This window comes from Fragaria vesca, linkage group LG5 (assembly GCF_000184155.1).
Source record: "Fragaria vesca subsp. vesca linkage group LG5, FraVesHawaii_1.0, whole genome shotgun sequence".
In the NCBI taxonomy this organism is placed as follows: domain Eukaryota; kingdom Viridiplantae; phylum Streptophyta; class Magnoliopsida; order Rosales; family Rosaceae; genus Fragaria; species Fragaria vesca.
Genome location: NC_020495.1, coordinates 13410120 through 13425187, shown reverse-complemented (window position 1 = coordinate 13425187; position 15068 = coordinate 13410120). Strand labels below are relative to the sequence as shown.

At 41.3% G+C, this 15068-nt stretch overlaps 4 protein-coding genes across 4 annotated transcripts; 2 read left to right on the top strand and 2 right to left on the bottom strand.

Moving 5' to 3' along the window:
* The first annotated feature begins 386 nt into the window (after window positions 1-386).
* LOC101295722 (pentatricopeptide repeat-containing protein At3g42630-like) lies at window positions 387-2726 on the top strand. The gene is made up of 2 exons (XM_004301348.1): window positions 387-503; window positions 932-2726. Exons 1-2 carry the CDS (start codon window positions 387-389, stop codon window positions 2087-2089), a joined length of 1275 nt encoding a protein of 424 aa, XP_004301396.1. The 3' UTR covers window positions 2090-2726.
* Window positions 2727-4879: 2153 nt separating this feature from the next.
* On the top strand, window positions 4880-6433 carry LOC101305374 (3-oxo-Delta(4,5)-steroid 5-beta-reductase-like). Its single transcript, XM_004299715.1, has 2 exons — window positions 4880-4986; window positions 5066-6433. The coding sequence occupies exons 1-2, from the start codon at window positions 4948-4950 to the stop codon at window positions 6197-6199; spliced, it is 1173 nt and encodes a 390-aa protein (XP_004299763.1). The 5' UTR covers window positions 4880-4947; the 3' UTR covers window positions 6200-6433.
* Window positions 6434-7252: 819 nt separating this feature from the next.
* LOC101295427 lies at window positions 7253-9504 on the bottom strand. The gene is made up of 8 exons (XM_004301347.1): window positions 9300-9504; window positions 9115-9185; window positions 8870-8994; window positions 8601-8756; window positions 8195-8498; window positions 7940-8041; window positions 7544-7744; window positions 7253-7315 (listed from the first exon to the last, which is right to left on the bottom strand). The coding sequence occupies exons 1-8, from the start codon at window positions 9502-9504 to the stop codon at window positions 7253-7255; spliced, it is 1227 nt and encodes a 408-aa protein (XP_004301395.1).
* Window positions 9505-11935: 2431 nt separating this feature from the next.
* Window positions 11936-14584, bottom strand: LOC101295140 (probable LRR receptor-like serine/threonine-protein kinase RLK-like). Its single transcript, XM_004301346.1, has 3 exons — window positions 13867-14584; window positions 12720-13391; window positions 11936-12606 (listed from the first exon to the last, which is right to left on the bottom strand). The coding sequence occupies exons 1-3, from the start codon at window positions 14582-14584 to the stop codon at window positions 11936-11938; spliced, it is 2061 nt and encodes a 686-aa protein (XP_004301394.1).
* Window positions 14585-15068: the final 484 nt, after the last annotated feature.

The window sequence follows — 15068 nt, the reverse complement described above, 5'->3', positions numbered from 1 at the left end:
GAGATATAGTGAGTGAATAAGAGGTGTAATGAATAATATATTAATATATATGTGAATTACATAAACAAGGCTATTTTAGGAATTTGAAAAGAGGTGTAATGAGAAAATGCTTGTATTTAAAAATAAAATGGAGGTGTAGAGAGAATAGAGATATACTGAGCAAATTTGAAGGTCCTAATAGCCGCACTCTAAATTTTATTCCGTGTAAACGTATGACAATAAAATTTCTCTAGCCCCTAGGCTAATAGTTGACCATTCTTTTGGGTCAATGGTTGCACTTATCATCTAAAAAGGATGGAGTAAATTATCAACTGTCTGAAACGCAGGACAAACTAATGTAACCCACCACAGATTGAACTCACTGCTTTGGCTTGCTGTGTTCCAAAATGGAGGCCATTCTTGTTCTGAGCACAGCCTCTGTTTCTGGGTCTCTCAATCCGAACCGTCTTTCTGTTCTTTCCCATCAATCACAACGTTCTCAAAATCGGGCTCTGGCACGCAAGGTCAGTCTATTGCGAGCATTCCCTTTTTCTGTTACTTTCAGTTTTATTTAATTTGATCAAAACTAGTTGCAGTTCACTTTAGAAAGCAGTAAAGGCACTACCTTTGCGAAAACTGGGTCTTTTTACTTGAACCAATCGAGTCTTGATGAACATTTGTGATGTAGATTAAACTGTGTGATTGAGTATAGAGATAAAAAGAAATTATGTTTCTTTTCATATCAAGGAAAGACTATCATGGTTGTCTACAAAATTTTCTTTTCAGTGCCCTGAAAGCTTATATGTAAAGATAGATGAAATTAGTTCGTGTTCTAAATACATGTGATTGTAGTTGGTTTGAATGTTCTTGATTCACATGATCTGTGTTTGAATTCTTGTTTCTGGGTGTGTGTGTGTGTGTGTGTGTGTGTGTGTGTTTGTGTTTAGAACAGATAGTACGGACATGGAAGCAGGAAGAGTGTTCTAGGGGGAAAGACTGTTATGTAGACTGTGTACCGCTGATACAGAGTTTAAGTAGACAAAAGATGCCTCATGTAGCTCAGGAGGTTTTACTTGTGATGAAATCGGAGGGTCTTATTCCGAGCAACTCCACTCTATCTGCTGTAATGCTATGTCATGCGAAGAATGGCCTTTTACCTCAAGCTGAGGCAATTTGGGACGAAATGTTAAACAGCTCTTTTGTGCCTGGTATTCAGGTTGTGTCGGAGCTGTTTGATGTTTATGGTAATGTGGGATCGTTTGGAAAGGTGAATGAGATTGTCGGTCAGATAAGATCAAGGAATTTAAGTTTGTTACCGCAGGTTTACTCCCTAGCTATCTCTTGCTTTGGGAAGGGAGGGCAGCTTGAATTGATGGAAGATACATTGAAGGAAATGGTATCAAGGGGATTCCCTGTAGACTCGGCCACTGGGAATGTCTTCATTAGGTACTATAGCATTTTTGGTTCTCTGACTGAGATGGAAACCGCCTATGATCGCCTTAAGAGGTCCAGGTTTTTGATAGAGGAAGAGGGAATCAGGGCAATGTCGTTGGCGTATCTAAAGAAAAGGAAGTTCTATAGTTTAGCTGAGTTCCTTAAGAGTGTTGGTCTAGGTAGAAGAAACTTGGGAAATCTTCTATGGAACCTGCTGTTGCTATCCTATGCTGCCAATTTTAAGATGAAAACCTTACAAAGAGAATTTCTGAGAATGGTGGAAGCAGGATTCCACCCTGATCTCACTACATTTAATATTCGTGCCCTGGCTTTTTCGAGAATGTCTCTACTCTGGGATCTCCATCTTACTCTTGAACACATGAAACATGTGAAAGTTGTTCCTGATCTGGTCACTTGTGGTTGTATTGTTGACGCATACTTGGATAGAAGACTGGGAAGAAACTTGTATTTTGCTTTAAACAAAATGAACTTGGATGATTCTCCGGTAGTCTTAACAGATCCATTTGTATTTGAAGTTCTGGGAAAAGGCGATTTCCATGCAAGCTCAGAGGCATTTTTGGAGTTTCGGAAGCAGAAGGAATGGACTTATCAGAAGTTAATTTCAGTATATTTGAAAAAGCAATATCGAAGGGACCAGATATTTTGGAATTACTGAATAGTGACCTGCAGCATGTGTAAATACATGTCTATAAAAATTATTGTCATAGACTGGAGTGATACTTCTCGATTGACTGGATAATGAATGGATGATGATTGTTGGATTTTTCTGACTTCCATGACTCTGGTAGAATTCTCATGTGACTAGATCGTGCGTGATATTATACAAGATAGTGATATCAGCTCCAATATTCATTGATATTATACAAGATGGTGATATCAGCTCCAATATTTGTCTTCCATTGTGCATGGACTTGGTTTATGGTTGTTCCGGAGTACTGTTGTTGTTATGCTCATTTGAGATAATCCTAATTTTTTCCTGATCTCATAGATCTTATGCAGGCTCTCCTTGTTCAGGCTGTTGCGTATTGTCACTATTGTGATATGGATGACATATCAATATCATGCAATATAGATGCCAGCCTAAACTTATCAAAGTTGTTGAATGTTACTTTCACTCAGACTGGAAGTGAACTGAGAGAAGTTAGAAATAAAGGTAAGACTAGTCCTACTATTCTATAAATCACACCTGCTAATCTGTCATACAAAACTAATTCACTTGGTGTCTGTTCCCATTGCTGTTTACTGTAGTTTCTTTCTGAATAATTCAGTTAGTGTCTGTTCCCATTGCTGTTACTGTAGTTTCTTTCTGAATAATTCAGTTAGTGTCTGTTCCCATCAACTAGGTTTTGATGCGTTTCTATGCTTCATATAAAATTCTGTGAGACCTTACGTAATCTAATTGCTATGTATAGATGAAATATTTCAAAAACATTTGATTGTGAACTATTTCTTGGTAATGCCTGAGGAAGCTCCTAGTTTGGAAAATATAGTGTAAGAAAATAAAGTGGTTTATTTAACTTCAAATAATTATGCTCCATATCATAGTACTTTAAGCTATTCACAATAGTGTTACCTGGAAGACTTTATCATGTAAGATGGCAGAGATTTTAGGTACAGATCACCGGAGCATTACTTTAACCATATGTCCTTCTGCCTCTCATGCTAGTATGAAATGCAAAGTAGTATTAATGTCACAAGCATCATATGTCCTTGTAAAAGAAGATATCTCTTTTTGGATATTTATGAATGTTTATTACCCAGCAAAGCAGTACAGATAGAAAAACTAAAATTCTCAACCAATAGATTAATAGTTCCACAACAGATATCAGAACCATAACAGCCTAGCAACAGCAGCACAATACATTCCCCAGTCCAGTGTATGTAGATGTATTTTAGGGAATTCCAAGATTAAGCAGATATGCTGACTTAGTGAACTCTTTTATTTACAACCTTGAAAGGAGTTTGGGTCTTGTTAGTAAAGTTAAGTGTGCTCCCCAAGTTTACTTAAAGAGTTATCAATTCACCTTTGCCGTTTGGCAGGTTTGATACCGTTAGAAAAAAAAAAGTCTATGGTTGGAAGCATTATCGAACTTGTATTGGTGCTTCCCAGTCTATATGCTGGAACATGTCTTACCAAACTCTGTGATGACCATGAATTTCCATTTCCATTTGAGGATGATGAGATTTCACATTGTGAAGAGCTCATGTCAAGAAACTTGTCTCCTGATAAAATGACCTTCTGTTGTCCACATATGAGCTGACTGAAAGTCGAGGTCCTGATTGTGGACTCTCAGGGAAAGCAGGAAACATGCAATCTGTGCTTGGTCTTTCACTACTGACAAACGATATATCAGTTTCGGTTGAGAGCTCATATGATTTGTTGATTGAAGCTTTTCCTCTTGTGAATGGCGACCTGAATCGTTTACATCGGGTTAGTCCTCTCATTATTCTTGTTTAACACAGAGAGACACAAATATCTAGGCCTTCAGAGCCTTTTAAGGCATTTCATTAAGCTTCGTCTAGGGAGTACCTAGGTGAATTCTGTAACAATATCCAGATACATGAAGTGCTTGATTTAGTCTGAGACCATAGTGACAGACATCTTTAAATGAAAAATCACAATAGCAGAATATATGTCTTCCATTACAGCTTGCATGTGAGCCTTAGACATCTTTGACTGCTAAGTACTACGGTTTCAATGTCCAGGGTGAGGACGTCCTTACTTTTCTTGTTTTGGTGATGACTAGTTATGACGAGAAATTGAGATTGCTGAAATTAGGAGATGGAAAGGGGAAAGAACACGATGATGATTAAATTTTATGACAGTTCCATGATCAATTGTTTATAGCATCACTCTCTGCACTCATCTCTCACAAAACATCAGTGTACAAGGGATCAAGGGCTTACTTGATTTGAATGTTATCTAGCTGGCTATTGGGTTAGATACTGTGTCCTCTGTGATTCTGTGATGACCAAAGGAACTCGGAGTAAGTCAGGCGTCCAAAAGCTTCACTAGATTGTGTTTTGCCAATATTACCCTATCGAGTTAATTTAGACTATTAAAAACAAAAACAAGTGTTACTATGGTAAGAAGCAAAATAAAAAGCCAAAATACGTAAAATTGTGAAGAGAAAAATGGGCCATGGGATCATTGGGATGTATAACTTGATAGGTTTGATAACGACGTTCATACTCAATTATTACAACCTTTCCTTGGATTACTGTAGAAACTGTGAATTATTATAGAAACTTTGTCTGGACTCTGGAATGGCCTGTGTGACGTGACCCATGACGTGGGGTTGAAAATGAAATGAAGATGAGACTCATGAATCATGAATCGAAGCCCAAAGTTCATTGCTGTTTGTTGGCAAATTGAAACAAAAACGACCGACCGTTGGATTCAGATTGCCCTTTATATTTTTCATCTGCCGGCCTTCCTCAGCCCCTCACTCCCTTACACTCATTTGCTTCCTCCTCCTCCTCCTCCTCTGTAGGCTCTTCTTCTCCGACGACATGAGCTGGTGGTGGGCCGGAGCCGTTGGCGCTGCCAAGGTGACCATCCTAATCCTTATCTCTTTGTTTAAACATCATTGTTGATATAACGTTTTCTTTTTGATGATTTATTTTGCAGAAAAAATTAGTAGAAGACGAGGGGCCGCGAACACCGCAGAGCGTTGGGTTAGTGATCGGCGTGACCGGAATAGTCGGCAACAGCCTCGCCGAAATCCTCCCCCTCTCCGACACCCCCGGCGGTCCATGGAAGGTCTACGGCGTCGCCCGCCGCCCCCGCCCCAACTGGAACGCCGATCACCCCGTCGAGTATATCCAGTGCGACGTCTCCGACGCCGACGACGCCAAGGGGAAGCTCTCGCCGTTGACCGACGTCACTCACATCTTCTACGTCACCTGGACCAACCGATCCACCGAGGCCGAGAATTGCGAGGCCAACGCCGCCATGCTCCGCAACGTCCTCGGCTCCGTGATTCCGAACGCGCCCAATCTGAAGCACATATGCCTCCAGACTGGAGCGAAGCACTACATCGGGTCGTTCGAATCGTGGGGGAAGATCCAGCCGCACGATTCGCCGTTCACGGAGGACCTGCCCCGGTTGGATGTGCCGAATTTCTACTACACGCAGGAGGATCTGCTTTTCGAAGAGGTGGAGAAGAGAGAGGAGCTGACGTGGTCTGTGCACCGGCCGGACACCATTTTCGGGTTTTCGCCTTATAGCATGATGAACATTGTGGGGAGTCTGTGTGTGTATGCTGCTATATGCAAACACGAGGGTGTGCTGCTGAGGTTTCCCGGGACCAAAGCGGCGTGGAATTGCTTGTCCACTGCTTCGGATGCGGATTTGATAGCGGAGCAGCATATATGGGCCGCGGTGGATCCTTATGCTCGAAATGAGGCCTTTAATATCAACAATGGGGATGTTTTCAAGTGGAAGCAATTCTGGAAGGTGTTGGCTGAGAATTTCGGGATAGAGGAGTTCGGGTTTGAGGAGGAGGGGGAGGTGGTGGGCTTGCAGAAGTTGATGGAGGGGAAGAGTGGAGTGTGGGAAGAGATAGTAAAGGAGAATCAGCTGGTGCCGACAAAGCTGGAGGAGGTTGGGGTGTGGTGGTTTGTGGATGCTGTGCTCAGTGGGGAAAGTATGTTTGGTTGTATGAACAAGAGTAAAGAACATGGGTTTGTTGGGTTTAGGAACTCCAGGAACTCATTGGTTACTTGGATTGATAAGATGAAAGCTTACAAGATTGTGCCCTGATGGTGGTGGTTTTGGAATGGAAGATTGCTTGTTGTGTAAAGTACAAGTTTGTGCCTATTGTTGTTACCAGTTTAAAATAGATTGCCATTGAAGAATTTTATTGTGGTTTTGTTAGTCTGGTTCTATGTGAATTGAAGATCATTTGTTGTTTTAGCTACATCAAATTTTCCAGTTAATTGAAATTATGTGATTTACATATTAAACCTAAATGTCATCAGCTCCTGCCATTTGTTGAAATAGTTCTGTCGAGTTTGTGGTGTTCATTTACACTATCTTAGCTAGTAAAATGGAATTGGGGGTTTTCGGGAGCAGCTGTTCTTTGTAGTGCAATGAGTAACGGCTGCAGAGAATTGCATTCAGCTTGGTTTTGGGTTGTTTCTGATTTGTTAGTGTTTTTGTTGATGTAGTTTTGAGGGAAGGAATCAACATATAGAACATGGATTCATGCCAAGAAAGACGGTTCCAGTATGTGAAATCCGGAGGAACTCGGCAGGGATCTTCACACAACTCTTGGAACTACTAAATGGCAGGTCCTCCTTCTCACTTTTTCTCTTGCTCTTGCTCCCTTTCACACTCTGTCTACCTCTCCTAGCTGTGGAAATGCAGTTATATGAGTTTGCATGCGCGGTCAGGGCAAGTTATATTAGGTGTTCGATTCCCCTCTAATGTAACCAAATGTAGCATTCGATACAAAAGTGGCAATCCATTATGCATATAAATCGAACATAATGCATTCTCATCATTTTTGGCCTCAAAAAGAAATCTTCCTATGTTGGCACGGTGCTCCTAGTCAGCTAGATTCGACTGCTGATACATTACATTAGAAGCCTTCTAGGATTGCCAAATTCTTGTCTGAACTGTTTCTGAGCTTTTCATTGGTTTTATGGATTTAGATAGTTTCTTTACTGGGATTGAAGAGAGCCGATTGTGAGCGATGTAGGCGAGTTTATGCTGCTGTTTTGAGATATCAAACCCCGTCATTCTGGTATCTTTTTTCTCTTAGTTTTGAGTGGAAAGAAAGAGACTAACATCACACCGGTGGAGTACGTCATTTTAAAATGCTTTAATATCATTCATTTCCTTGTCATTGCTGGGAGCTGGGTAATGCAGGAATCCCTGCATATCTAAAAGATTACCTAACTAGAGTACTAATAATTCCTTCAATATAGACGAAGGAAAATAAAGCAAATGAAATAGTATAAAAGGCTAAACAGCCATTATAACATGTACAAACAAGCGCACTAAAAGATTGAGGAGTACACAAAATAAAAACAACGCAACTAGGATATGAAATAAGCTTTGGTATTTAAAAGCTAGAGAGGACTGGCCAAGAGTATCCAAAACCTTGTTCTCCTCCATCTTGTCAGCCCTCACTCTCGTTTGCACCTCTTCCCCAAAAAGAGTTTGAGATGCTTCTGCTGCCAACATTGCTGCCTTGCACTTCTCTTGTTCGTTCTTCAAAGCTGCTACAGTTGCTTCTAAAGTGAGTAGTGCTTCCTCTAGTCTCTGTTCTTCTTTCATTTTCTCCTCTTGGAGCTCAGCAGCCTATATAGAATGAATAAGATGATTGCACTAGTGTTACAGATGATTCATAAAAAAGTATGATAGGGAATATAATAACTTATAGACTACTAAAATCGTAAAGAAAGGAAACAATTTGTACACCAGAACTCTTGCACAATATTTAGATTCATCTAAGTAGAGTCTATGTTAAGATTGAATGTTCTACCTAGTTAGTACCTTCTGTTTTGCTTTCAGTGCTTCATTGCGGGCTCCATGGTACATCTCTATCGTTTGCTTCAGCTCCATTCTAAGGCTTTTCATCTCTTCTTCCATTTCTTCCTGCAATAAGTACAGAGTTTTAAAACAAGTCGATCTTTTTCTCACCTACATTTCAAATTTTCTTTTCTTTTTCTGTCCATATCTTTTTGATTGTCTAGTAATCTTGATACCTGTCTATGTATTTCTTTTGTTCAAATAATGTGCAACTCTCACCAGTACTTTCTGCGACAAGAATGGATTTCCTGAGTTATTGTGCTGCGCCATTGATGGCATTTCATGCATAGTGTTAAAGCTATCGAAACTCCCGAAATCTAATTCTGATGCTGATACAGTGATGTCCACATCCGGGGACATTGAAGAGATCGGGGTAAATTCAGCTTGCCCAAAGTTTTCGTAGAATGCGTACAACATGCTATCAGTACTTCGTCTTTCTGAGCCAACAAAAGAGAGGCCAGTGTCCATATCCGGTTCTTGCAATGAGACCTCGTCGTATGATTTTCTACTTGCAGCTCTGCCTCTGGAGAATGACATGCATCAGAATCATTATAAACCTAGTCTTATTAAGAGCGCAGATGCAGACATGATTTAACTTAAATAGTTGTGCAATTATAATGCTCACATGTAAGTAAATTCTGCTGGGAGGGCCGGCAGGGCCGGCAGTCGGTGGCGTGCTGCCCGCACTGCCCATATCTTTCCTTTGCAGATAGTAAATACATTGCAGAAATCAGCTGCCAACTTTTGCACAGTACTTGGAACATCTGATGTCTTGAATAGTCTGCAGATCCAGAAAAAAGAAATGGAAAAAAGTTCATTAGTTCGACCAAACAGATACAATATGATAAAGCACCAAATGGACATGATCAAAGCGATTGGTAGCTCAAGCTATACCTCTTGGAAAACCCATTCCTGGACGAAGTACCGAAAATAATATTCTCAATGCCATGGCATGAAATGTAATCAACCAGTGCCTCGGCTACATCATCATCCTCAAGTATAACAATCTCAAATGGTACCTGACATTGCAGATATCAATTTACAAGTTGAAGTATTTCAACAACTTCTTATTCACAAATGATCAAGGCTTCGATATCTTCCAGTGCAAGTTACAAGAAACAAAAGTTGAGAAAACTCACTCGTTTACGGGTACAATAGCAACGAAATGGAAGTAACATTTCCTCAATACGATCAAAAGCTTCACCGTTCCCTACATCACCATCAAAGCAAATGTTTACGATCGTCGTGCTTGTTAGGTTTAGCATGTCGAATTATCGATACTATAAGATACTGGCCCTTTCAAGACAAATGCAGAAAGAGTTACCAGGGGAGACTCTAGGAGATGGTGATTTTTGAGCAACATGTATGAGCTTTAGAACAACATCATTTGTTGGAGGAGTGACAAGATAATCAATAGCCCATTTCAAAGCATTCTGGCTGGTTTTGTCTGCTGATACTCCAACTGCTATTGTCCCCCCTTTATATTTTGTTATAATTTCTCTACTATTGCTGCTATTCGAATTCCCCATTACTCTCTCCCCCCTCCCCCCTCCTCTTATTTCGCTCCAGTTAATTGAGTCTACAGAAAACATGGTATTCTTTGATCCAAATTAACATGCAGAGGCATAGGAGAACTTTAAAGTTAAAGACCTCTAGAATTTTGAAACAGCATACTGAAATTAAAACCCCTTCTGTTCTTAAACTGCTCAACAAGGACCATACGTAAATCTTAGTGAAAACTAATAGAAGTTGATTCAAACAAACATTAAGTCGGTTGTGAGCTAACCCTTTTCGCACCATGTTTTTAGCGGGAAGTTAAACTACATTATAATCCTAATATTAACCAAGTCCACCAACATCAATTTTCAAACCTCCATGAGAAAATTGATGTCAAACAATTTCTACCTAATTAACTTATAAACTATAATACATTGACTAGCTAACACACCCACAGACCGAAGTATTTGAAAGATGGTTCCATGGCTGATAATTCGTTCTGGATGGATTTCTTCTTTTTTCGGTTGTGATACTTGTGAGTTTCATAACACATCTAAAACAAAAAAAAACAAAAACTTTACACTTAAATTACCGATTAATTCCAACAACAAAAAATAAATTACCGATTAATTGACAACATTCTAAAATTAAAAAAAATAGAAAAACTGAGTATTGTCATCAACCATATTAATCACAAATCATGTGGGATTTGGAGTTCCATGCCCACTTGAATAGAAAAACCTTTACCTAAGCAGAGGCTAATTCGAGTCCTTCGAGTGTAAATACAAATATGACATGGAATCCAATCCGTTTCCCTTTTGGACATATAAACAATACTCATTATATATACAACGAGAATCAAGATAAAATTACTCACAATTCTAAGCGCTTAGCATTTGTTCATTCAGATCGGTTGCTCTTTCTCCCTAATATTGATAATTGATTTTTGCTATGGCTTTCAGAAGCAGCATGCTAGTCCTTTTGGTGGCCATGGCTCTGTGTGGTACTTGCTCCGGTGCCGCTGCCGGTGCTGCTTATGAAGTGGGCGGCCCGGATGGTTGGATAATAGGAACTGACTACCACCAGTGGTCCTCCTCGAAAGAGTTTCACGTTGGCGATACTCTTTTGTTTTCTTACAGTCCTTACCACAATGTCATTGAAGTTACCAAGCAAGGTTTCGAATCTTGCGACCCCAACTCTCCCATCGCAGCTTATGATTCCGGCTCAGATAGCATCACACTTGAAAGGCCTGGACACTATTACTTCCTCTGTGGTATTCCTGGCCATTGTAACGTAGGACAGAAGGTCGAGGTTGTGGTCAGCAGCCTTCCTACACCAGCTGACAGTCCAGTCTCCTCTCCGAGCCCAACCCCTTCTGGATTGGCTTCGCCTTCAACTCCGAGCCCGGCACCATCGTCTTCTCCTTCATCAACTCCAAGCCCGACACCGTCTGCATTGTCTACTCCGTTAACTCCAAGCCCAGCACCTTTTGCATTCTCTTCTCCTTCATCAACACCAAGCCAGTCACCTTCTATATTGTCATCTCCTTCAAATCCGAGCCCGGCACCATCTCCTTCAACTCCTCATCCTCAAGAGAGGCCACCACATTCAGAGGCTACGACCACTAATGCTCCAAAGCTTGCCTTGGCTTTGGCTGTCTTCCTTTCTGTGCTAGCTTTTTTCTAGATTTAGGTTTTGAGTTTTTGCTTATGTAATAGTATATAGCTAGCTGCATCAGCACTGTAGGCAACTTTTAAGGTTTGGTTAGTTTTGCGTTCCATATTTTTGTCATTATTTTTTTATTTGTTTAGCATACCTTCATGATCTCATGTATCAATTTGATGAAGTTTGTTTATTATGTTATTTTACTTGATATTCAATTTCATTTTTCTTTTTAACACCAATTTCTTGATTTCTTTCAATTCTTCGAACGTGGATTACGTGGGAAATACGGAAGGGGGAATATATCATTGCAGCAGTGTAATGCATATTGCATAAACAAGAGGGAAGCATGTACGTAAACATAATACATAACTCGAATAAGATCATCAGAAATAACACATATAGATTTGTATATCTGTGAGCTAGGTCTGAGCCTCTGCGGGAACAAAACTTTAGCATATTGAGCAAAAGAACATATATACTACAATATTTATCCGTGCTTTGAACCTGAGGTCGGATTTTGAACGTGTTCGTAATAGATTTTAGAATTTTTTGGCATAATCCATGGTGAGTAGAATTAATCGATTACGTTATGATATCTTACTTAAGACATGCTCGTCCAGAAGCCTAGCTTACTTTATAAAGCCAAATCATACATTTGCATATCTGCTCATCATGCCTAGGCTAGGTTTTACGGGGCGTCTCAGATGGATACAAAAAAGTAAGTTTTCGTTCACTTAATCAAAACGTATTGATCTTCCAGAGTCTAATAAGGAGAGATAGAAGATTTTATCATCATCATCACACCGCCAACTTCATGATGTCAACTTCACTAGTGGAAGAAGAGAGAAAATCCACATCCGGACTGCCGCCGCTACCGCCACCACCACCACTATTACCAACTTCTTTCAACTCTTCAATCCTCCCAACAGCCTCCTTCAAATCCCACCTCTTCTCCACATCACCTTCGCAACATTCCAACCCAAGCTTCAAGAGCTTCAGCATCTCCCCCTCGCAGTTCTTGCTTGCATTCATTTCCCTATCGAACACCTGCGTGAACCACTCCTCTTTAGGCACCGAGTTCACCCAGCTCGCCAGGTCCTCCTCACTTCCCTTACCATGTTGCAGAAAGTTGGTTGGCAACTTCCCTGTTAGGATCTCCAAGATGAGCACACCGAGGCTCCATACATCGGTCTTCTTTGTGATCCGCTTCGTTGCGACGTACTCTGGGGACTTGTATGCCACCATTAGGGTTTGAGCATGCTCTGGATTCACTATGGGGATTAGGCCGTAGTCGGTGATGAGGGGTTCGTAGGTTTCGCTGAGAAGAACGTTCGAGGATTTTAGGTGGCCATGGGGTGTGATTAGGCTCGGCAGCTCATTGTAGAGGTACTTCAACCCTTGTGCTACGCCTTTCACAATCTTCAAACGTTTTGGCCAGTCAAGGCTTGGTTGATCTTGGTTCTGGTGTCCTGAGAGATAACAAAACAGAAGAAGAAGCAATGAAGTTTATACCCTAGAGAAAATGATCATGCATGCAATGCACGTATTGTATATGATATTAGATATAAGAAGATGAAGTTACCATGAAGATGAACAGCCAAGCTGCCCTTGGCAACATGGTCGGTGATCAAGAGCTTCTCTTCTTTCTTATAGTAATAAGCCACAAGTGGAAGCAAATTAGGGTGTCCTAATCTCCCTAGTCTCCTCATATGCTCTTGGAACTCCTCTCTTCCCACACTGTTCATTTGCTTATACCTCTTCACAACCATCACCGGTCCAGTCAGCAGCGCCGCCTTGTAAGAAGACCCAAAGCTGCCGCTTCCCAACACCTCGGCCGAGGCTTTAAGCAAGTCTTGCATATCAAACCTTTGCCTGTCGTCTCGGACGAATGAGAGCTTCAAGCTATCACCCTTCTTCCCGCCACTACTTCCTGCTGCTGCTGCTCTTTCGCTTTTAGTCGAGTGCTCTGATGTTTGGCTAACTTGGTCTGGTTCTGGTTCTTTCGGAGCTACAGCTACTGATCTGTTCTGGACCGATGATGCCGGTGGAGACTCTATATTTGATGATAAGTATTCGGCTTCTTTGTTGCGACGTCTAACGACGACGAAGAAGATTGCCGCACAGATGGATATGACTGCTATGAGACTCATAATCACAATCAGGGCGGTGTGAGCACCATTGGGCTTCGCTGTATTAACGTGTTTGGTCGGAGCTGAGCATGGATGTAAAGGAGCTCCACACAGATCTTTATTCCCTGCTCGTTCAGGCAGTTAACACTAGACTGTTAGTACGTGACTTCAAGGCTTTAATTTGTTGCGATCGAATGCACTGCATGTGTATGCATGGCTTAAAGGGGGGTCTTAATTTCCCACACTAAGTAGAAATTGAATAATCTCCCTCTAAGTTATGTAATGATAATGTGTTTTGCTTTTACATATGAAATGATCATTATACGTAGTTTCTGATATAAACCGAGAATCGATCCAGAAACTAATCTTCAGTCTATTATATATAATCTTTTGAGCAGTGATCTTTCTTCTTAGTTTTCAAGATTCCTACATCAACCCTCATATTCATCTGAGTTTCACTCTCGCATTTCCCCTAGCTCCCGGAGAAAAAGAACCAAATAGTAAATTAAGAAACATGCATGCAAGACTTGTTATAGACAAACAAGTACAAATGGATGTTAGATAGATAAACTGATATAGTGAGAGAGATGCATGACTCACCTTGAAAGTTGTTTGGATCCAAGGCCTTAAAGATGTGTGGGATCTCACCCTCCAAGTTGTTTCTGGAGACATTAAACTCTTTCAAATTAGCATGTTCAAAATCTGGTATTTTGCCTGTAAAGTTGTTCCCGTCAAGGGTCAGCACCGCCAGCCTTTTCAAGGATGTCAACGACTTTGGAATCTCACCCGACAACTGGTTATTCGCCATATGAAGCTTTTTCAATGCCTTCATTCCCTCGAACCTATCGGCCGGAATCTCCCCGGAGAATTTGTTATCAGACATATACAACGTTTTCAACAAACTAACTTTATTCCACTCCGGCATCGTACCCTCGAAGTTATTGTTCATGATGCTTACGCTTATCAAGTCTGGAAGCTCGGCGAGTGCTGTGACATTAATGTCGCCGCTTAACCCCATTTTGTCCAGCAGCAAGCCCCAAAGCTTTCCCCTGTCACAAAGAACGCCGGCCCAATTCCCCTCTTTGGCTTTGGCTTTGGCATTCGTACCGCACGGAAGAGTGTTTTTCACCCAACTCTTCAGCGCATCATCACCACTAACCTTGAGTGACTCCTTGAACTTGAGGAGGACGTCAGCGATGTCCGGTGGCGGGGTTACTGCGGCTGAGGAGGCGACGTTAATATGAAACAGAACGAGAAGAAGCAAAGAACATTGAGCAAACAATGTCCAATGCACGCTGCACCGCACGCAGCGAGACATCTTGCTGCGTTTCATATTAATGGGGTACGTATAGATGTTTAAGGTTTCAGGTTGTACACGCACTCGTAGGGGCAGCGTGTGCGCCCTTTAAGAGGGGCCTGCGCTGCAAAATGGAGTCCGGGGTGCGTGTGACGAAGAAAGCTTTGAGGGTTTGTTGATAGTGGTGGAATTTGTGATGGCATTGGAAGAGAGAGAGAGAGAGAGAGAGAAAGGGAAAGAGTGAGTGAGAGAGACAAGGAGCTAAGAATAGAAGTTGGAAAAGCTGTTTACATGGGTCAAATTGGAGAGGAAAGGAAATGAGGGGTGGCAAAGGATGACAGAGTCAACCGAATTCGTTTTTATTTTTCAGGTAGAGAGTAATCCGGATTGCCTCTTAAGCTTTGTGTCTTTTCACCTATTTTAAGTTGTTGGTGTTTCAGAAATCTCGGTAAAGGTCCCAGAGGGGGGGGGGTGAATATGCTTTTTTTGAATTTTCGTTGACTTC

Excerpts from the sequence above, each read along its gene's own strand:
- LOC101295427 (XM_004301347.1), bottom strand. The coding sequence starts at position 9,504 with ATGGGGAATTCGAATAGCAGCAATAGTAGAGAAATTATAACAAAATAT. Across the intron at positions 9,186-9,299 it reads ATCTCCTAGAGTCTCCCCTG|GGAACGGTGAAGCTTTTGAT; the intron begins GTAACTCTTTCT and ends ATGGTGATGTAG. Across the intron at positions 7,745-7,939 it reads CACTGAAAGCAAAACAGAAG|GCTGCTGAGCTCCAAGAGGA; the intron begins GTACTAACTAGG and ends CATTCTATATAG.
- LOC101295722 (XM_004301348.1), top strand. The coding sequence starts at position 387 with ATGGAGGCCATTCTTGTTCTGAGCACAGCCTCTGTTTCTGGGTCTCTC. Across the intron at positions 504-931 it reads ATCGGGCTCTGGCACGCAAG|ATAGTACGGACATGGAAGCA; the intron begins GTCAGTCTATTG and ends TGTTTAGAACAG.
- LOC101305374 (XM_004299715.1), top strand. The coding sequence starts at position 4,948 with ATGAGCTGGTGGTGGGCCGGAGCCGTTGGCGCTGCCAAG. Across the intron at positions 4,987-5,065 it reads GAGCCGTTGGCGCTGCCAAG|AAAAAATTAGTAGAAGACGA; the intron begins GTGACCATCCTA and ends TTTATTTTGCAG.
- LOC101295140 (XM_004301346.1), bottom strand. The coding sequence starts at position 14,584 with ATGTCTCGCTGCGTGCGGTGCAGCGTGCATTGGACATTGTTTGCTCAA. Across the intron at positions 13,392-13,866 it reads GGATCCAAACAACTTTCAAG|GGAATAAAGATCTGTGTGGA; the intron begins GTGAGTCATGCA and ends CTGAACGAGCAG. Across the intron at positions 12,607-12,719 it reads CTTGGCTGTTCATCTTCATG|GACACCAGAACCAAGATCAA; the intron begins GTAACTTCATCT and ends GTTATCTCTCAG.